Source organism: Rhinolophus hipposideros (genome assembly GCF_964194185.1).
Source record: "Rhinolophus hipposideros genome assembly, chromosome: 5".
NCBI classification, from domain to species: Eukaryota; Metazoa; Chordata; class Mammalia; order Chiroptera; family Rhinolophidae; genus Rhinolophus; species Rhinolophus hipposideros.
The window spans coordinates 61,041,487-61,063,465 of record NC_138051.1 but is presented as its reverse complement, the minus strand read 5'-3'; the positions used below and the strand labels follow the sequence as shown (position 1 = coordinate 61,063,465).

Below are 21,979 nucleotides of genomic sequence, written 5' to 3'. Positions count from 1 at the left end.
TTTATAACTTTGGGAATAAATTAAAATTTAATAGGCTAGGCTGTTTCTTTCTTGCCAACCCCCAGAAGTTTACAGTTTACTCAGTTGGGTGCTATTTTTTTCAGTGCTGTTAGTGTATATGTGAGTATTCAGCTTTCACTTGATATAAATTACAATAGTTTTTCAGATTATGCTTTGAGAGTCAAAATTACATATGTAACTTATTGAAAGGATTACCTTTAATGGATGCTTATAATTTAACGAGAGAATTGCTTAAAAACAAAGATAATGGCATGTACAGATTTAGCTCAATCTAAAAGTTTAACTCCAGCATTCAATTTAAACACCACAGGGAAGCTACCATTTATTTCAAACATGGCGACCCTTCCCCCTCAAGCTGTTGGCTCATGTCTGATTTTTACAGCCTACCCGTGTTCACTTTGCTTTCCTTAATGAAAGGAGGAAGTACGTTTGCCCAGCATTATTCTTATAAACTTCTGTTGTCGTTGAATTATTGTTTCATATTGGAGACCGCTGCCATCCTCCTCCTCCTTTCTTCCCCTGAATTTAGTGGTTCTTTGATCTCTCATGCCTCAATAATACTCCACTCCCTTAGGCTTCCAGCCTTTCTGAATGCCACCTGCCACCACACACAGGTGGACATATGCCAGCTTTCAAAAGGATTCATGTTCAACTTTATTTTATTTACTATAATGCAAACTTTGGAGGTGGTTTCCGTTTGATAAAAATAAGTTCATTAAGTAAGATTTATCTGTTTCAATTTAACTTGAAAGCAAAACACTACCGCTGTCGAATGAAATTTATCCAGTTATTTTGAAGATGCCCGATGTGCCTCATGGACAGGGTTGCTCTCCATTCCCGTCAGCAGGGGTCTCCACCCCTCAGATGGGTTGGGGAGCTCTGTTCTCTCTGGCATCCCCAGGGCGCCCGGGCGCCTCATGGCTGAGAGGTGTGCTTCCTCACACAGGAGAACAGTGTGGAGTTTGAGGCTTGCCTGGTGGCCCAGTGTGATGCCCTCATCGACGCCCTCAACAGAAGGAAAGCCCAGCTGCTTGCCCGCGTCAACAAGGAGCACGAGCACAAGCTGAAGGTGAGTGCTGCGCTATGAGGGGAGCAGAAAGCCCAGGAGCGGAGCTGCCAGGTCTGTGACGCCCAGGCTCCAGAGGGGGCAGGATGTCCACAGCCTTGGGTGGCCAGTGGCCTGGCTGGCAAGGAGTAGGCATATCCCTTCATTCACCACTTTCCTTTTCATTTACCTCACCAGTATTTGTTGAGTGACTCCTCTGGGCCAGGAATTGGTTTAGGTAAACGATAAAAAAATAAATCGCACAATAAATTCTGCCCTCATAGGGCTTATATTCTACCAAGAGGGATAAGCAATGAGCAAGATAATTAAGTAAAAATATCCAGTCTATTAGTAAAAAGTGCTAAGAAACAAAAAAGGAAAAAAGGATAGGGAGTACTGGAGACGGGGTTTGAAATTTTAGACAGGATATTCAGAGTGACCGTACAGAAGCATAATGTATTTTTTAACTGAGAGATGGAATCTGCACTTTCCAGAAAGCAAACACAATTTGTCTTAACTTCTTAGGTGAACTGTGCCATTGGACAGCAGTACAGACTTTTGTTTACGCAGTGGAATCAATTGATTACAAGTCTGGGGCACTAACGGCAGAAAGACTGGTCGTCCTGGAGATACCTGGTATCCCATCCATTACTCATTAAAGCAGGCTGGCTGGATGGGAAGAACCCAGCAGAGGGGAGCTCAGCAGTGGGCAGTCAACAGAGGTCCACATACATGTCCAATAAGCTTCAGGGTGGCTACCAGTGGGTGGTGGGTGGGTAGTGTGCAGAATTGGCCTGGGATTGGGTTGAAGGAAGAAGTGAGGTCTGACTATAGACTCTGTTGGGGTTGGGCAGTGGACATCAGGGAACTTCAATAGTGGGCAGCAGTGAGTGGCCACAACCTCAAGGGAGCTGGTGGCTGGTGAACAGTCCAGATATCCCCAGCAGATTTGGAGCAGGCTTTAGTCCCTGCAGGACAAGAGAAGGCCCCACTTCTTAAAAAAAATAGGATTCCAGTAGGAGGAACCAAGGAAGAGTTTGAAAATGAAGAAATAAGAGATCACAGCTTACAAGATTTAGGACTAAAGCTTGGTGGCAGGGAAGCTTCAAGCAGAGCCAGGACCCAGTTCGTTGTTACCAGGAAAAAAGGATGGAAACCAGTTGCTGACAGGGATGTGAGACCTGGGCCAGACCTGCAGCAAGACTGGCAATGCTGAGCCCTGAGCAGCAGGGTCGTCCATGCTTTCTGTGTGCCCACTCCCCCCACCACCACCACACACACATGCACGCACACCAGGACCCAGAGTCCAGGACAGGGAGCTGGGCAGCATGATAAAGAGCAACGTTTCCTCAGGGAAATTCTCTCCAAAGGCGAAGAAACCCCCCCCCCTAGCTGCCTTCTCTAAGGCATCGTCCTCCCCCATCGACCTGCTGCTCCTGAAAACACATTTAGAGCCACACACCTGCTTCTTCCTTCTCCAAAACCAGGGCAATAGTATGGCTGGAATGGAAACCTTTCTCCCCTGCCTTTGTGACTTTCCCAGCTGTCTCTCTGAAGGGGCCTGTGGAACGGAGGCAGGCAGAAGGCTGAGCTGTGACAACAGGGTCCAAGCCAGAAAGGGCTGTGCCCCATGATGCAGTTCGCCAGGAAGACATCCTCTGGTGCTGTGTCAGGGCCATGTCTCTTTGAGTTTCCTCATGAGACAGCAATAGCGCAGTTTTATCAAGGAGAGGCACAGCAGATTCCTTGATAAAGGGAACTGCACATCTTGAAGTTGAATCTGAACCAGGGCTCTAGTGTTCAGAGAGCCTCAGTCTGTTGATTTAGACCGTGAACCAAGGCTGAGGATCATAATGCTCCTTCCGGAGAGGCCAGTACTATTTCCTGGTAGTGAGTCTAACTGGAAGACCCTCTCAGGTTCATCTTCCAATGAACTCAAGTCCCTGAGGGGCACCACACTGGCGCCTGCCTCGGGGAGCCCTCAACCTGGACCTGAAGATAATCAGGAAGGCACCAGGCTTTCGAGGGAGGCTCCCTCAGTGGCCTGTGTCGTGCACAATTCACTACACACTGAATAATGACAAGTCTTATTGACATGGCTTTCTCTAACCCATCAGTTTCCAGGCTCCAGGCTCCTAAAATCTGTGATCAAATTATTTGCTTATAATTCCCCAAAGGACTGCTGGACGGTGTCTCATGGCAACATGGGTAGTAATTCCTAAAATGTGGAGGAAGAAAATGGAGGCAGTATTAAAGATACTGTTTTTTACTCAAAACATTTTACACGTGGATATCAATCTTACATATTTAACTGCAACAATCTGGGAAATGTTAGTAATCCATAAATATTTTCATCCAAGATATTCACATTAGGTCTGAATGAAAAATTCTTCTAGAGTCACCATTTTTTATCTGAATTAAAATCTAGAAATGCTCTCAGATGTGCTTCTGTAGTTGCCCAGCGAGCAACACAGAATGAGCATCCCTGGTGACCAAGCTCTGGCTTTTGTAATAGCAATAGCTAACACGTGAGGACACTTTCTTTGAGGTGGCACGATACAAATTGTGCTACAGGGATCAACTATTCTATTTCTCACATCACCTCTTTGAGGTCATTATTACTATTATTCCCATTCTAGAGGCGAGGAAACCATGGCACCATGATATTAAGAACTGGTCCAAGGATCCAGAATTCCTGTCCTAGTAACCTGGCTTCAGAGCCCAGAATCTGGGCCACAGCACTCTACTGCCTCTGGCTGGTAGAGATACAATGCAGAGAAGGCTTGTCCCCACCCACATCCAGTCGTCAGTCAGCCAGCACCTACAGCACACCTGCTAGGAGCTGAGTGCAGAGCAGGGGGTGTGGGGGGGGAAAGAGTGACACAAAGGTGACTCAGGATGAGTCCTGCCTTTAAGGAGCTTTACATGGCAGTGGGTGAAATAAGTCACACCCACAAAGGACTCCAACACAGGCAGAGCAAGCTTCCAGGACAGAGGTGGCCAATACCATCCATATAAGTTGGGAGGAGAGAAAAATTACTTCCAGCTCAAAGGGTCAGAGTGCATTGGAGTAGCCCAAAGTTTAGGAGGTTTGTGTTAATGGCGGCTTACATTCTTGCCTCCAGGATTCGACAAAGCTGTGAGTGAAGAAGACGGTGGTGATTAGCGCAATGCTCCCTGGTCTTGCTCCATCCAGTGAGTCATGAGGACCCAAGGATGTGTTCTGGTCCTGCCACCTACTCTGATAAAAAAACTCACTATAGCTCTTCATTTTAGCATGCTTCAGAAACCCAGAATGTTTATTGTTATCGCAGTACTCCAGATGCCATTTGAACCACACACAGCTATCTAAAATAAAAACACACTTGTCATTAGGAAATGAGCTGGACACCTGGGGTTCTCCCTCTAACTAGGGGGCCAACCATTTTAGTATGTAGCCATTAAATTTTAACTTTTTCTCAATGGAAATCTCGCTTTTAAAATACTGCAGACACTTTCCTGGCATCTTTAAACAGAAGAAGGTGAATAGTTTGTGGTAAGTCGTAGACATGGTTACTGCAGTGGCAATTCCTCCTATGTGGGAGAGACATAAGGGCAGGAATCTGGATGGAAGAGGGAATCAAAGATTGACAAAGCATCATTTATTTATCATTTATTTATATCGAAAAGTGGCAGAGGGGCGTGAACGCTCCTCAGCCCCCCTCCTCAGTGCTGCCTCCACGGGATGGGACTGTATGAAAATCAGTTATGGGCTGTGCTGTGCACGCAGATGGAGACGACACGGGAATGGCTGTAACACGTCAGTCGCTGGGACTCCATGTGCCGTGACGGTGGCCTGCCCCACAAAGCGCACTGACGCGCTTGGCGGGTGCTGAGCTGAGGCAGCTGCCTGCCCTCATTCTACCCTGCCCAGGGCGGAGTTCCCTGCCCCAGATCCCAAAGGGCTACAGAGACAGGTGGCTGGTCATCCCCCATGGCAGCAAAGCTGTTCTCTCTTCTGTCTCAAGTGATTTGTTCCTCTGCTGTTTCAGCTGATTGTATCTGTCACTGCTTCTAAAAACAGCCAGCAGTGCCGATGCTGTGACTGCTGATGCCAGCCTCCATGTCTCCTTCCCTCTGCTTTTCTTCTGCCTTTTCCCTTTCTTGTCACTTCTGTTGCTACTCAGATTTGTGAGAAAAGACTGGCCTTTTATAGACATCACTTGCCAAACACAGTTCTTTTTTCTGTCTTTGTTGGCTAACCCATCACTCACACTCCCGCAGGGATAATCTTACGGTCTTCCGCTTCCCTTTGGCTGAGTTCTCGGGGGCCTGCTTTTTGCTGACACAAGAGAGTTGTGTGTGTATTTTTCTGGCAACTTTCTCTTTTCGAGCAAGCCAAAAGGCTACGGATGCTGGAAAGTGAGTGCATATAAAGACAGTCTTTATCATCTACTCAGGCCCCTCTCTGAAAGCACTGATTGCCTGAGCAGATTGAATAGTTCTGCTTCTGAGGCAAGATGGATCTGAGAAGTGAAGAGCCTAGACTGTGTCATAGAGAACAGGGTGTGAGAACACTATCACTTACTAGGTCTCTAACTGCGGGCAAGTGTAGGTCTCAATTTCTTTCACCTGTGTGTAAAACAAGGCTGTAGTCATGACCTCATAGGGCCTTGTAAAGCATTGAGCACAGTACGCAATAAATATTAGCTATTCTTATTGGTGTTATCACTGAGAGAGCATGACTGGAAATCTCATTTCATTCAGTACACTGAGGAAGGGCTCCAGGGTTTTTTTCCCCCATAATACCAGAGTTCATAGCATAGAATTAGCCTATAAACGGGTGTCATGGTCTCCAAACTTAGGAAATTGTTTAGTGGACTGAGTTTGTATTTGATCACCCTATAAAACAGTTCACAGAATTTGGCGAGCTATTTTCAAAAGCTGAGAAAAAGGCTTTGAGACATATGCAGATGTGACCTGTTTTAGAAACACTGTTTTTAATGTAAATTACAGTTAATGCTAGTCTGTGGTTTAAAAAAAAACACTGGGAGCTAAATATCTATTATATTTTCAAGATGTGATGAACTAAAGCAAATGTCAAAAAGCTACTGGAGAGAAAAATTGCTTTTGAGTGCTCAAAAAATATTACTAAGTCATATTTGGAACCACTGGGCAATAGCCGGTGGCCAACAGAGTAAACTGGATCCCCAGGTTTCTCTCCCTCTGTATGTTTTGTTAACGTCCTTCCCAGGTCTTCCTTGGCTGAGTAAGGCCCTAAATTGTCCTCTCTGTCTGTGACCCTCACAGGAAATTTGTGACAACACTTAAAATGCACCATTAATGAGAGCTGTGCTTTTGGTGGGAACTTTGCAAATGTCATTTTACTTTTAGTAAACTCAAAGAAATATCTGAGAATTATTTTTATTTATGTAATATTCAGAATTTGAAGTAATTCTACAGCCATCTTAAAAGTGTTCTCTCTCCGATATTTTAGAATGAATTCATGTATTGCAATAGGTGTCTTCTTTGTTACCTTTCAACTCCAATGTCCACTGGAAAAAGAAAATTATAGTTATTCAAAAACATTCTGAAAAAAATCTAATCTTTAATTTCCACATGTGGTTGGTAAGTTAACATACCAACAAAATTACTCAGTGAAAATGCTGAGGGATAATGATAAAGATTATTGTTTCATAGAGCTTTTCCTTTTTACAGAAGGTTTCCATGTCCCAATTATAGTTATCGGTAGAATGCTTGATTTTCAATCCTACTGTACTGTTGGGTTTTGTTAGAATCATTATTATTATTGTCATTGTCATCTTTGTTATTATTTACTATGTATTGCCTGTTGTATTCCCATTATGTTTGCAACAAAATTAATTATATGGCTGTATCATTGAGTACAAATTTACACTAGGGATATTATTGCTTGTCAAAGTGCTTGCTTCAACTATTTTGCCATTGTTTCATAATAGGTAAGTAAGAGAGAGAGAGAGAGAAAGAGAGAGAGAGAGAAAGAGAGAGAGAGAGAGAGGAGAGGGAGGAAAGAGTTGGGGGAGAGAGCAAGGGAGGGAGAGAGCGAAAAACAAAGGAAGGGAAAAAGGAATACCTGCCCAAGCTCACAAAGAATTTTAAAATAATTAGATAGTATTTGACCAACTACAACCATTACTAAAAAGAAAAGATAACACATTTAAACCAGTAATCAGCTCAATCCCAATAAAACTACTGGAAGGAGGTCAGTTGGTTCATTAAAATGAAGACATTTGGGAAAATTAGGCACACTGTGGTAACTCGAACCGTTCAACTGCTCTCAGCAGAACTCTTTAGGGGTCCAAATCGAATAATTTAGCCACAATAATTATTGATTACAAGCCCATCATTGAGGAATTCCTTTCAGTCTCATTTGGCAAATTCTGTGATTTCCTGCTTCCGAGCATGTCGGAGCAAGTCACAGAAGGTCTGTATGGACTAGAATGTCCAGGGTGCCCATGGAATCACCAGGATGTCATCCCAGGCAGCTGGAGCTCACCATGGTTAGGGGACACACCTTTGAAACTCCCTACCCACCTTGGCAATGCTAATGAAGGGCGGTCACAAAACTTCTTTAACACCCTCTGCCTAAACACAGGCATGAATGACCCTCCTTACCTCCAGAAGGCTTTATACACACTTTGAAGATGATGGAATGATCTATTGTTCTTCACTACACCTCACATGCTACAGAATGCCGTCCTGCACAATCAGTTTTACTGCGCTCACCATTGATGGTACATCTTCTCTTGTGTGGGCAGGACTACACTTACATGCTTACCTCTCCAAATGGCTTGTGTTCTTTCCTTCAGTAACTTTTCTGTACCAAGGTGTGGTATTCCATGCACTAAGTGCATGCTTTGCATATGCCACTCAGTGTTTATTGATGAGGCTGTCGGTGGCATTCACACTCTAGAATAGAAAGTTCACAGTTTTACTGTTAAAATCTTAAGTCTTCCTCAAAACAGGTACACGTTTTATTTATTTACTGGGCCTAAATGATCCTTTGCTTGATGCAAAACTCAAAGCCTCAGGCTTGTCTTTGAAATGGTTCGTTGCCAACGTGAATGAATGAATGACACCAGTACAGAGGGTGATATCAAGAGAATGGGGAAAATATTTGCTTAAAACCATGTGGGAGGATGGTGGCATGTGAGAAAATAAAGATGTTCTTTCTTAATTTAAATGTCTCTAAAGTTTCAGAGAATGTAATGATAATATAGGAGATAACATTCTACTCTAGGAAAAAACAGGAGACTTCTTTATTTTACTAGATGAATCTAATGGCCAACGCACTTCACCTATAACTCACAGATAGATGAGTCAGTTCCAAGCATTAGTTGGTCATCTTGCCTCAAGACGTGGTGGAACACATAGAATCTCCCCCTACTGACCAAAAGGACCTGGGAAGAATAAATTCTTCAAGCTTGCATCTTTAAAGTACTTGTACCTCAAATAGAAAAAAAATACCTAATACATATTTTTAGGGGAAATTGTTTTAAACTGCGATAGGAAGGTATAGATTATATTTTAAAAGAATTTCCTGAAATAGGAGAGAAAGAATATTAGTTACTTAGGCTAAAAATGGTATCCCTTCAGATGCCATGATGAGAGAGAATGATATGAGAAAAAGTATTTATTAGAAAGAAGAAATAAAGAAAACTTTAAAAGAGCCACATGTAAGATAAAGAAGTAAATGGAGGAAGGGTGTCAAGGTCAAAATCGAATAAAATAATAAAATTCCCCTTAATTAACCTGAGTTCTTGCTGCTGGCTGTATCACATGAGATGAGTGGAATGAGGAGATTAGCCTGTTAGAGATGGAATGGGAAAATATAGTTGTGGCTAGGCAGAACAAATTTTGTATTTGTATTGTCTAAGTTATCATGGGTTGCTCTAGGCTACTGCAAAAGTCTGAGTCTTCAAAGGAACACAACACTCCATTTCGCAGATTCCCCTTTCCAAATAGGTATTAGTGTCATATCCTCACCCAAGAGATGACCTTTATAAATTTTCCACTTAACAAAATAAAACTGTTCAAATGATTAATAGGCACTCGCCCTCCAGAACAGATGGTGAATGATGATAAAATGGTGAAAGGCTTCTCTGAAACTGTGTGCCACAAATTAATTCATGGTCCCTGGAGAGCTGGTTTAGTCTTTAATGAAGATGAAAGCAGGAAGATTGTATCCCAGTCGCTGTTTATGTCAATTCCTGCAACTTGCACGTTTCCTAAGAAAAGGAGCTCTTTAATCCAGCCAGCTGCTGCAAGCATGGTGCCACGGGTGTCTCTGGAACATTAGTGCCACAGCACAGAAATGTGGAACTCAAAGGAAAAGTGACATGGCCTGGCTGCCTAGGAATTGTTTTCCACAAAAAAAAATACAATGTAGAAATAAATAATAAGGGGTAGAAATAACAGAGTGAAGAAGGCAGCAAGTAAGAGAGCTAATAAAGACACTCAATTAGAGAAAAAAATCTTTATACTCTTAAAAGTTCTAATTATCTGGCTGATTTCCAGAAGATGGGAAATCTTGCTAAATTAATTCAGAAACTAGAAGTCAATTACAGCACACCCAAAAATGCTGCTTCTGGGAACCCTGTAGTTTAATTTTTAGCAGTGATTTTTATCACAGGCTATGGTGATTATTGTGAAGTGGTTGGTTATAATGTAAAAGACAGACCGAAATCCAGGGTTGCAACAGTGGGAACTGAGAGCCAGGAACTCGGGAGTATTGAGTCCTTCCAAGAAGCTTGAGCCATGGAATTCAGGAACCAATTCAGCAACCTCCCCAGCCCCTTGCACCCCTCCACTGCAACTCACTGACTCTTTGGCAGTGCAACAATTAAGCTTCTTAGGAGTAGCCAGAAAAAAAGAAAAAAAAGAGTAACCAGAGAGCCCCAACACTTGGACAGCTCCTTTGGCACCAAATAATCCTTGCTTGAGAAGGAAATTCATAGAAACAGACATAGAATTTTATGAGGCCTGAGTATTGTATTTATTTCAGCACATTTAAGTCATAAAATTATCATTGAGTTGAATGGTCTGGAAAATAAACCCAACAATTTAGTCTATTTTGCCTCAAAAGCAGACTCACTTTGGGTTACTGTGCTCAGCGCCAGTTTCTACTTGTTATTCGAACTTACAGTATCGGTCAGGTAGGCATAGTTCTAGGGTAGATGCCATTTGGGTAGATTCAGTGATTGCTGAGGTTTCTGCTACCTAGCAGTGTTGATGTACTGGCTACCAAGGTATAGAAGTGGTTTCTGGCACAGAGCAGTACCATATTAGCTATAGGTCACTTGTCTTGCATTTTTAAATGTTTTACTTCGGGTGATTTTTTGGTTTTTTTCCTCCCAAGAAGCAGAACCTTAACCTTCTTGTTTCTTTTCTGATTAAAAAAATAAAATAATTTGCATTCCTTGAGCCTAGGCCAACAAATGGTTGTGGTTTGAAACATACTAGATGCCAGAAGAAAATAAACCAACCAGTGAATCTTAAATTTGATCTCCTCCACTCTCCCCACCAAAACAATGAAACAAATAATCTTTATATCAAAGTTGGTTTCTTTAATCCATTTCAATAAAGAGGTTTTATTTTTTTAAAGGAATACAAAACTATTTATTGACCACTGTTTACCGGTATTTACAATAAAGTAAACAATAGTTAGCTGGATAACATTCTGATTACAAGAAGTGTTTACATCACAAAAGTTTGTTCACCCATTTATTCCAGCAAGTCCTAAACTGCCAAGTCTCTAACCATCTATAACTTGTATTCCATGAATGAAGTCTTATACATTCCATGAATCCTGACTTTTTTTAGTCAATAGCCACAAGGATTTCAACTTCTTGTAAAAGAATGGTTCATTAGAGGGCTTTTAAATAAATCTTGCTTTTCTAATTAAAGCACACCAGGATTTGCCTAGTTTTCTCATTTGGGTTGTTGGTAGTGACAGAATTTTCCCTTAAGGGGTTTTGCAAATAAACTTGCATTTATATGATTGTAGCTATGGATATGGAGTCTGATATGGCTGCTTTTAAATTGTCCAATTTTAACTGTTTACATTATATTTAAATTTTCCAATTTATTACTTTTGCTTCAAATTATCTATGCAATTTCAAAGGTTAAAGCTTCAGGAAAATTTCAATTTAACTTGAAGTGATTTATTTGTTAGGTTGCTGAAAATGATGGCATCCCAGAAAAATGAGCTTATCCATGGTCGTGAAATGCTATTTTTGTTTTAGTAAATGTTTAAAAAAGAAAGAAAAAAAGAAAAACATTTACACATGTATTCTATGTATACACACCAAAAACCCCTAAATAAACAAAAGACCCAGAGTGATCCTTAGGCATATATGAGTTAAACACAAATTCTGACTGAGTAATGAAAATGGAAATTTCCCCCAACATTTAGAAAAGTTGTTCTCTAATTTAGAGGAAAAAATATACTGTGATATTAAATGTTCTTTTCTGATAAAGGAAGCAACTACAGAAAGCTTTTGTTCAAAGTAACCAGTGTTATAGATGCAAAAAAAAAAACAACTCCCTCAATACTACTTCAAACCAAACATATCAAACTTGATTTTCATTAGAACATAGTTATTTCTTCACACAAATAAGTCAAAAACACCAAGACCCAGATTATATATGTATGCAAACAATGATTGGGCTTCATCTTCTGAACAAGAGTGCCAAGTTAGTCTCTCTTATAAAAAAAAACAATTACAATTTGAGGACAATTCAGAGTTGCCTCTTTTGCCAGCACCAATCTGCCTCACTTGAATCTTTCCATTTCATAAGAAATATTAATTCTCTATAGCTGTCTGTGGCACCAATTTTTCATTCAGGATCAAGACCTCTGGCAAAGCCTCTTGGTTTATCAGCGGCATCTCTTTTCTTTGATTTGCTATCATCAGACTCACTGTCAGATACAGATTTTCTTTTTGTACCATCTATTTCTTTAACAGCTTTTTGAGAATTAAGAAGTGCTTTAACTCTGGACAATCTAAATTTTCTTCAGGTTCCCAAGTATTGTCAGTATCTGTGAATCCCTTCCACTTCAGAAAATACTCCACCTTCCCATTCACTATGAGTTGGTCCAGTGCTTTTTCCACCACAAATTCTTCAGGCTCTGCCTCTTCAACATTTTCACTTTTTCCATTATGCTTCTTTCCCATTTTTCACAATGTGGTATTATTGGAGGCCATTTTTAATTGCAGACTTGAAGAGCTATTATTCACCACCTTCGAGCTGCTCCAGGTCTCTCATCTCCAATAAAGAGATTTTAAATCCTGCATTCATTTTTTATTTTTATTTATATTAAAAGTTTAAAAGCAATAACAAATTATCTGTCAAAAAATTAGAAGACTCCGAAAATAAAAAGAAAATAAAAATAAAAATAAAAAAATTAGAAGACTCCAAATAGCCAAAACAATCTTGAGAACGAAGGATAAAATTGAAGTTCTCATACTTCCTGATTACAAAACTTACTGCAAAGCTACAATAATAAAAACAGCATAGTACTGGCATACAGATAGATACATAGACCACTGGAATTGAATAGAGAGCCCAGAAATAAACTCTCACATATATGGTCAAATTATTTTTGACAAGGGTTCCAAGACCATTCAATGAGGAAAGAACAGTTTTTCAACAAATAATACTAGGAAAACTGGCTATCCACATGTAAAAGAATGAAGTTGGACCTAATGCAATATATATAAAAATTAACTCAATGTGGATCAAAGAGTTCAGTGTAAGAACTGAAACTATAAAACTGTTAGATAAAAATATAGGGCAAACACTTCACAACACTGGATTTGGCAATAAGTTCCTGGATAGGACTCCAAAGGCACAAGCAACAAAAGGAAAAGTAGACAAATTGGACTTCATGAAAATGTATATGTTTTGTACATCAAAAAAAGATAACAAAAACAACCCAATTAAAAATGGGCAAAGGGCTTGAAAGACAGTTCTCCAAAGAAAATATACAAATGGTGAATAGCGCATGAAAAGATGATCAACTTGTCATTAGGGAAATGCAAATTAAAACCACATGAGATACTACTTGACACTCATTAGGATGGCTGTTGTTTAAAAGTAACAATAATAACAAGTGTTGGTGAGGATGTGAAAAAACTGAAACCCTTGTGCACTGCCAGTAGAAATATAACATGGTCTAGCTACTGTGGAAACAGTGTGATGATTTCTCAAAAAATTAAAATAGAATTACCATATGATCCAGCAATTCTACTTCAGCGTATATACCCAAGAGAAGTGAAACGGGCTAGCACAGATATTTGTATGCCCATGTTCATAACAACTTTATTCACAACATCCAAAAGGTGGAAGCAACCCAAGTGTCTATCAATGGATGAATGGATAAACAAAATGTGATCTATACATTCAATGGAATATTACTCAGTTTTAAAAAGAAGGAAATTTTGACACAAACTACAACATGAATAAACCTTGAAGACATATGCTAAGTGAAATAAGCCAGCCACAAAATGACAAATATTGTGATTCCAGTTACATGAGGGTCCTAGAGCAGTCAAATCCATAGAGACAGAAAGGAGAATGGTGTTTGCCTAGGAGTGGGGGGAATGGAGTGATGTTTAATGGATAAAAAGTTTCAGTTTGGGAAGATGAAAAAGTTCTGGAGATGGATGATTGTGATGGTTGCACAACAATATGAATGTTTGTAGTGCCACAGAATTGTCCAAATAAAAACAATTAAAATGGTAAATTTTATGTTATGTGCATTTTATCACAATAAAAAAATTAGTCCTCCACATGAAAAAAAAAATTAGAAACGAAGACCAGTAATAATGAATGGATGGATTGTGAAGAAATTAGGAAGAACTTAAATGTCCAAAAATATGAGAACAGAAATGGTTAAATAAATTATGATAACCCACTCAATGGGATATTTATGTGGCCAATAACATTTATTGGTGGTGGCAACATGGAAAATGCCTATGATATAGTGTTAAATGGGAAAGAAATAAAATTATCATATACTATGATTGCAGCTATAAATCTAGGTCAAGGGGTGAAAAATAAAAGAAAATATCAAATGCTTTAAAATTTGCATTAGAGAGGTGAGATGATTTGCTTTTTTTCCCATCTACGTTCCAATTGTTTTTGGAAAGTATGTGTAATGATCTTTAAAGGAGAATAAATTTATAATGAAAAGAAGCAAGGAAAAGATGTTAAATAATTATTATTAAAACTTTTAGTTATTATCTATAAAATCAGGAATGCTGGATGTTTTTGAGGCTTTTGCAAAGAAGCATAAACAGCTAGGATGTGAGGGATTGAGATTCCTAGAAAACTCTTGTTCAACTCTATGCTTCAGAAACCACTTCAGGATTCGGGTGACTGAACAGACGACACAGATGATGACTATCTCCAAAGAAAGCAACTTTTCAAGGACTGCCATGCATTTGACACTGGGCAAAGATAACTTCCCAGAGGCAGAAACTGCCTTTCTAGGTTAAAGCTGACTCAAGCTTGGCAAACAGAGCAGCCTTTAAAACCGCTTTCCCAAATGAGTTGATTCTAAGTGGGTTATTCTTAAAACTTAATTCTGCATCCATCTTTCTCCGGTTTACTTGTCATTAGCTCATTGTCTAACAGCAAGTCCCACTTCTACCCTCACCCCACCACCCACCCAAAGAAAGAGAATTAGAATGAGAAAGGAACTGGGTTTGGATGGTGGTGTCTGCTGTTTAGAAGGGGCAGGCAATGAGTGGGAGAACGCGGACTACTGTGTCCCAGAGCAGTAGCTGCCACTGCACCTCGGGTTACTCAGCTCCTTTACAGACTCTTCACAACTTCCCGCTTAGAGCAGCTTAGGGTTGTCAGCTTCCCAGAGGAGGGGAGAACCTGTGTAAGATGTCCCTGGAGGTGCCAAGGTAACCCTCTTCCCAGGGTTCCAATCTGCACTCCTTGCTGGTGGGTCCTTGTTGTTACAAGTTCCTGTAAGAGTCATTACCCAATCTGTGCTCTAGGGCCATTGTCCACAGCAGACTGCCACAAAACAGTCTCATAAATCTAATTCCATTCCATGATGCTCTTGGATTCTGGTTTGAAGGAGCTTTCCAAAGTCCCAGTTTGCTTCTTTTCTGTGCTCTGCCATTTTGGACCTTTCTGTTCTCATCATTCCTAGGTGGTTCGAGATCAAATCTCTCATTGCACAGTGAAACTGCGACAGACCACGGGGCTAATGGAGTACTGCCTGGAGGTGATTAAGGAAAATGATCCTAGTGGCTTTTTGCAGGTAAGTATCAATTGATTTCTGCTTCAGATTTACAATGTCCCGAGTCTGAGGCTCTCAAGACCAGACTCCGAATGGCCCTGGCTTGGCATGGGTCCCTCCATAACAGAAACTACCTTCACACTGCAGTGTGTATGTAGGTGGCTGCTAACCTCTACTGACTTCCTGGAAGTCTATGCCACCACATGCGACAAGATTGGAAAGTACATGGGCTTTTTTGTTTGCTTTTGTTCTTATGTTTAATCATGAAAACACCATTCCCTATAGTTCCTCCAAAGCAGTTATTTATTGCCTTGCCTAAGAATTGGGTCCTTTCCCACTAATATCTCCTGGACAGTTTTGTCTGCTAGAATGTCTAAGTATGCAAGGTTCTAGCTTTTTGATACTTCCTACTGCCATAAGTCAGTGATTTCCCAAAGAACGTGAAGTTTTTTCCATCCCTTGGATGTCTTATGATTTCTTCAGCATCGTTTCAGTGAGATGCTATGATGTCAGCTGAATTTTACTTAAGTTTCTATCCCAATAATTAAGGGACCTTTTATTAAGGAATGTGTAGATCCCTTGCAATTCATTTTCTACCAAAGAGGCCAAGAATGATGGAGACTAAATATAAGAAATGAAACCATTCTCTACCAAAGAGTGTGATACATGACGATAATGGTTTAATGTGTAAGAAATTCCATTTTACAGACTACCACATGCAACCTCTCTAAACCTTTTTGTAAAACTCATTTCCAAGTCTTGACAGGATACCCATACCTCATGTTAGAATCAGGGTTATTGGTTCTAGAATTATTTAACCACCAACACATCATTGTTTAATGTTGGCTTTTAGCTGATCTGTCATAAATAGCGTGATCATATATCCAGGTTTGTCTATTAGAGCAATTACAGCTGATAACTACTTAACGAGCCCTCTCTGACTCACAGAAGTGTCCAGATCTGAGTGATAAATCATGGGTCACCCTCATCCTAATAGGCTCCTCGCTGCCTGCATGGAGACCAGTAGTGTGGGTCCCACAGTGGTTTGGTGCTAGCACTCCAGGAGCGTCAAGAAGCAGTGTTCTGTGTCCATTGTGGGGTGTATTTCTCAGTCTGTGCTCTCTGCTGTGATTAGATTTCTGACGCCCTCATAAGGAGAGTGCACCTGACTGAGGATCAGTGGGGGAAAGGCACGCTCACTCCCAGGATGACCACAGACTTCGACTTGAGCCTGGACAACAGCCCTCTGCTGCAATCCATTCACCAGCTTGACTTCGTGCAGATGAAAGGTGCGTGCCTGCGTCCCCCCTGCCATAGCAACGTCCCGAGTGGAGACTGGTGCTTGAAGCAGGATAAAGGCAAACAGAGGGCAGCTGCCAGGTTTATAAATCACCTGAGAGGTGAGAAAGTAAACACACGCACACTCCTCTGGTTAATGTTACAAAAATCTGGAGTGGCTCCTCTCTTATTGTGCAATGGAAGCATACCCTTGTGGCTGTGGAACCTACCTCTCAGAAAGTCACATTAATTCAGAAAAACTCAATGCTTGCCACCTTGAGAGTCTGAGAGATTTCATTTGCTCAGCATCAGAGAGCAGCTGACATAAAAAGAGAAAGGAAGAGAGAGAGAGAGAAAGAGAGCATCACTGTACATAAATATAATCTTGTTACGGAGAGTAACCCAGAAATATATAAATCAAGGGAGTTCAGAATTGAAATAACTACTTCCACATGGATGGAGATAGTGAGCAAGTGGTTGAGCATGGATTACTGGGAATTGGAGAGCATCAGTCGGCTTGCCAATACTGGTCAGGAAAATGCCAACCTGGATACAGAAAGAAAATGAAAGTTTGAAATAAACTTTTTAACTTTTTAAAATTTTTTTGTTTTATGTGATTCGGAAATATGGCAAACATCTCTTTGAGATGTTTGGGTAGACACAAGGGGAAGTACAAGTACTTAAAATGATCTTAAGGAAAATAACTTTTTCAAAGGAAAATAAAAACTCAAGCCAACCACGCAGTGATATTTCAATGGCCGTGTAAGAAATATCCATTTGAAAAATATTTCCAGTAGGTTTTTTTTAAACCTTTCATATTGAAATAATTATACATTCACAGGAAGTTGCAACAATAGTAAGGAGAGGTCCCATATACCCTTTTTCCAGTTTCCATCAATGGTTACATCTTGCATAACTATCATAACGTCAAAAACCAGGAAGTTGACATTGGCAGTATATGTGTCTAGTTCTACGCCATTTTGTCAGGTGTGTAACCACCAGTGCAATCAAGGTACAGAACTATTGCACCACCACAAAGCTCTCCCTTGTGCCACTCGGTTATAGTCACACACACCCCTTCCTTCCACCATCCCCAACCCCTGGCGACCACTAAATCTGTTCGCTGTCTCTCTAATTTGGTCACTTCCTGATCTTTTTTAAAACCGAAGAAATTGATTTGCTTTTTGCTTCTCCCAACTGAAGCATCCACATAATAAATTACTTAGAAGTCAGTGCTTTAAAGTTTGTATTTCTTAAGAAAAATATACATGCTTCGTTTCATCAGACAGAGAGAACCACGCAACCCAGCAAGTTTTAGGGCTGTAGACCCTGGTGGCTCACATCACCCAGTAACTCACCCTGTTCCTGCTACATGTACTTCTCTCATCCTGTCAGTGGATTTTTGCCCTCTTTTATTTTCCATTTTCTTCTTTTTTTGTTTAGCAGGTATTGCTTTGGGACAATGCCTTAACTACTTTTTGAAGTAGTTATCGCTTTGTTGTGGTAATAAAAATGTTTAGCATCATTAACTGCTTACCAAACCAGACACTCTCCTAAGTGGATTAACTCATTTTATTCTCACAGCCCTAGAAGGCAGCTAAGGAAACTGAGGCACAGGAAGACTGAGTTGCTTGCCTGAGCTCACATAAGGCCAAGGCCAAGGCCAAGATTCAAACCCAGGGAGCATGGCTCCAGAACCCATACCTACAACTTCCAGTTTGTGCTGTAAAGTTAGTGCCTTGCTAAGCAGCTTCTTCAAGGAATAACTGAATTGCTCTCTTAGACTTACGAAATTTAATTTTTGTTGCAGTTATTCTTTCTTGCTGTTCAAATTTTTTTCTTTAACACCTACCTGGTGGCCTGTAAAATATACCCATGTGAATAGTGTATACAGCCCCAGGTAAACTCCCCTCCATCAGCCTCTCTCTGTACCCAGTTCTTTCAATGAGGTAAAATCATTGAAAGGTTGTCACAAGTAGCTCAAAGGAGAAAATATGTCACAAAAGGGTAATGTAAGGGCATTCTGGTGGAAGAGGAAAAAAATGAGCCAACCCACTTAGACTTGGTGATGGGGCAGGAGGAGGGGCAGGCAGAGGGTAAAAGCCTCAGGACTTTGAAATGTTTTCATCAGCTGGCAGAGCCCACTCCTCCCCCATCCGCTGTAATTCTGTCGTGTCCATCTGCCCACCGTGAAGTACAGTTGGCAGGATGGTAACAGTTGGAGTGAACACAATCTGGCATGGGAACTGCAGGTTCATGAGCTGGGCATCCAGACCACATTCCTAAAGCTTTGTCACTTGGCTATTGACGGCTGCACATAGAACTTAGCATGGGCATGGCTGTGTGTACAGTTCACTCAAGTCTGTACACACAGCCATGCTAAGCACCCTGAAAGCCAGAGTGCAGAACTCTCTCATAGCAGAAATTCACCAGGGACACAAAATTATCAGGAATAGTTATTTAGGAAGGTAATAAAACAGACCATTTGGTATGAGACTCGATTATTCCATTGTTCTTTTCTTTTTAACACTTCATCTTAATTTAATTTACTTCTGATTAGTATCCCTCTGCAGAGTTAATTTATATGCTTTATTTTGTGCCCTTTAAATTTAATTTATTCATTGAGAGCCCAGTCCTCTTTAGAATCTGAATAATTTTTATCTGTCAGATGCTCGTGATGGAAAGAAAACGCCAAAAGGTCATGACACACTACATCTTGATTGAATGTAGTTAAGACTTCTCCTGCTGGCCTCTTTGATATCTGTTAACGTATATACAACTTTACCAGTGTAGTGTTAGGTTTTTATGTTTTTAGGATATTCATAATCAGTTTAATAAACTGCACTTTCACAGCTTCTCAGAAAAATTATCTCAAGAAACTGCTCTCCAAAGTTCCTGTAGAAATGGCCAAAATTAAGTAGCACTTGGAATGGTGTTAAAGGAATATGACCATTGTGAAACTAGCAATACGTGTAACTAACTCAATGTGTTTTTAACTGTTCTAATTGTTTTCTAGTTATGGATTACAGTAGAAAGTTAAAATATTTTCAAAATTACTTAAAATATGCATTTAAAGTTATGATTCAAACTGAAAACCTGAAATATTTGCTTGCTTCTTAAATCAAAATTTTAGCATCTCTGGGTTTGAAATTTCATCTTAAATGTATTTTTTTTTCCTTAGAATCAAAGAAGATAGCTCTGTTGTTGGTTTTTAAATGTTTCCACTTAGGCTAGCTACTACTATTCAGCAACGGTGCACTGCTTACACTTATTCCGTTAGCTACGAATTTAACTAATCTGTTTTTTCTGATTCCACATCACCAGGCAGTTGAGATCTATGTCATGAATGCTGGTTTCTTCTTTATTCAAATATCCCTAAATTGTAATGACATGTTTTCTGGCTGCATTTTAATTAGAAAATCATCTTACCCTCTTTCCACACTATTGGGAATGGTGTTTGGTCTCTCTTTTATAGAAAACAGCAGATTAAGCTTTGTTTTCTGTTTTTATTAGAGAATAATAAAAACATTTTTTCCTTAATTTTAAGTTGGTATTGTCAACTCTTTCCCAGTTCATGAGAAGGAAATTTTAAGATTCTTTTCTTAGTGCATCAAGGGCTCTGCTGCTTGACTCAGAACAGATTTCAGATACCTACCCCTCAGAAAAATATCACCCCAGAATTGTCTAGGTACACAAAGTATCCCCAAGTCCCCAAGTCATGGTGCTGAAATGAAACACCAATGTGTTCATCCTGAACCAGGATGAAATAGTGACCTAACACTCCATCAGGCCTTTTTAGCACATAGACCAATGGCTGTTAATCCCCTTAAGTGCCTCTACCCACCTAAGGACACACTTATCTTCATTAACTCGTGTTGAATGTAAGAGCCCTGAGTGAGCACCAAGGTCATGGGCAAGGACAGTGTGATCTGGACAGACCCTCCTATAAACCATGGAGAAAGAGCTCCCAGAGATGTGGCAGTGATGATGGGCATAAGCACACATGCTGATGTTCATGTAATCTGTTCATGTCTTGGGGGCCTGAAAGGCATGTCCTCAAAACCGGTATTACATGTATCCTTAATAGTGTACAAGTGACAGCTTTCCAGAAACAGCTTCTTGTTCCTCTAAAATCTAAACTTTCCTCAGATGCCATTTGTATTGTTCAGCCACCATAAAAAGGAATGACAATTCACAAAGGACACTTCAGGGAAGATGACTCAGGAAAATTGCATTCCCAGCCACCATAGCTCCTTCAGCGAAATACTTCATTGAAATACACCAGCAATTCTTGGGAAGTTTTATTGTTCACATATAGGAATTTGTTTAAACCTGGGTTAATATTAAGATCTAAAAATGAGTGAGCAATTAGACTTTTTTCTATCCTTTTGGTCTTTTAAAGTGTATCCATTGAAGACTTATAAATGAAGTTCACATGTTTTAATTACATATGACACCATATATTTCAATTACTCTTAATTATGTCTGTACATAATTAAGACCTATGTCTGTACAGGGAAATTTGAGTTTCTTATTAGAGACATTGCAATTATTTGTGTGATTCAAGTTGAAACCATGTTATTGGTTTCTTTTTTTCCTTCCTTTTTTAAGAGAAGTAAGCCTTTATTTTCCTTGTTTCACAAATAAAGTTGGCTGTGCTAGTTGCTTTTCATGTTATTGGTTTCTTATTGTGACCTTATTCTTTGATTTTAAAATTAATGAAGTGTAGACTTGCCTGAAACATGAGCAAAGAGAAAATGAAGACTGATAGGGGAGCTAATGAGATAAAGAGAGTCCTAGGAAATTGTTGTTTTATGGTAGCTCTAATAAAGCCAGTTAAAAGCAAATATCCCCGGGAGAATCATTTCATGTGCCTGGAAGCCATTTGAAGAATGGTTTGCTTAAAGTTATCATATTGTACTCCGTAGTTAATATGTTAAAATGTATTCTTTGTATAAGGAAAAAAAGTGTTTAAGTGACAAAGTACGTTCCTAACATGTATAATGACCTGAAGTTAACCCTCTAATTACAACTCCCAAGGTGATGCCCGTTTATGTGTAGATGATCATTAGAATCATTAGGAGTTTTGTCCTCTCTCTTCCATCCTCCATCCAATCCTGTAGTCTTTTTATTGAACAAGGTGATGAATTTATCTCCTTTCCTCCGAATCCAGATGTTCTGGGACCTCTGAAGCTGCCAAAGCCATTGTTCTCTGATGAGATTCCACCTGAATTCTGTGCCATTGAAACTTAAAACATGATGTCCCTTCCTAAACTGATCACCCCCACTTAACTGGTCATGACTTTAATTTCATTATGGTTGATCTAGTAACTCAGGCATAGTTTTCCTGCAAT

At 40.0% G+C, this 21,979-nt stretch overlaps 1 protein-coding gene and 1 pseudogene across 8 annotated transcripts in view; one reads left to right on the top strand and one right to left on the bottom strand.

Moving 5' to 3' along the window:
- TRIM9 (tripartite motif containing 9) overlaps positions 1-21,979 on the top strand; it is a 100,678-nt gene that overhangs the window by 52,690 nt on the left and 26,009 nt on the right. For all 7 annotated transcript variants that reach the window (XM_081049052.1, XM_081049049.1, XM_081049053.1 and 4 more), the window contains exons 3-5: positions 968-1,090; positions 15,258-15,368; positions 16,483-16,636. In XM_081049052.1, the coding sequence (XP_080905178.1) occupies positions 968-1,090; positions 15,258-15,368; positions 16,483-16,636 (388 nt within the window). The remainder of the gene's footprint in view (positions 1-967; positions 1,091-15,257; positions 15,369-16,482; positions 16,637-21,979) is intronic.
- Positions 10,971-12,471, bottom strand: LOC308497706 (chromobox protein homolog 3-like; annotated as a pseudogene). The gene has a single exon. The product of its transcript is annotated as a chromobox protein homolog 3-like (transcript).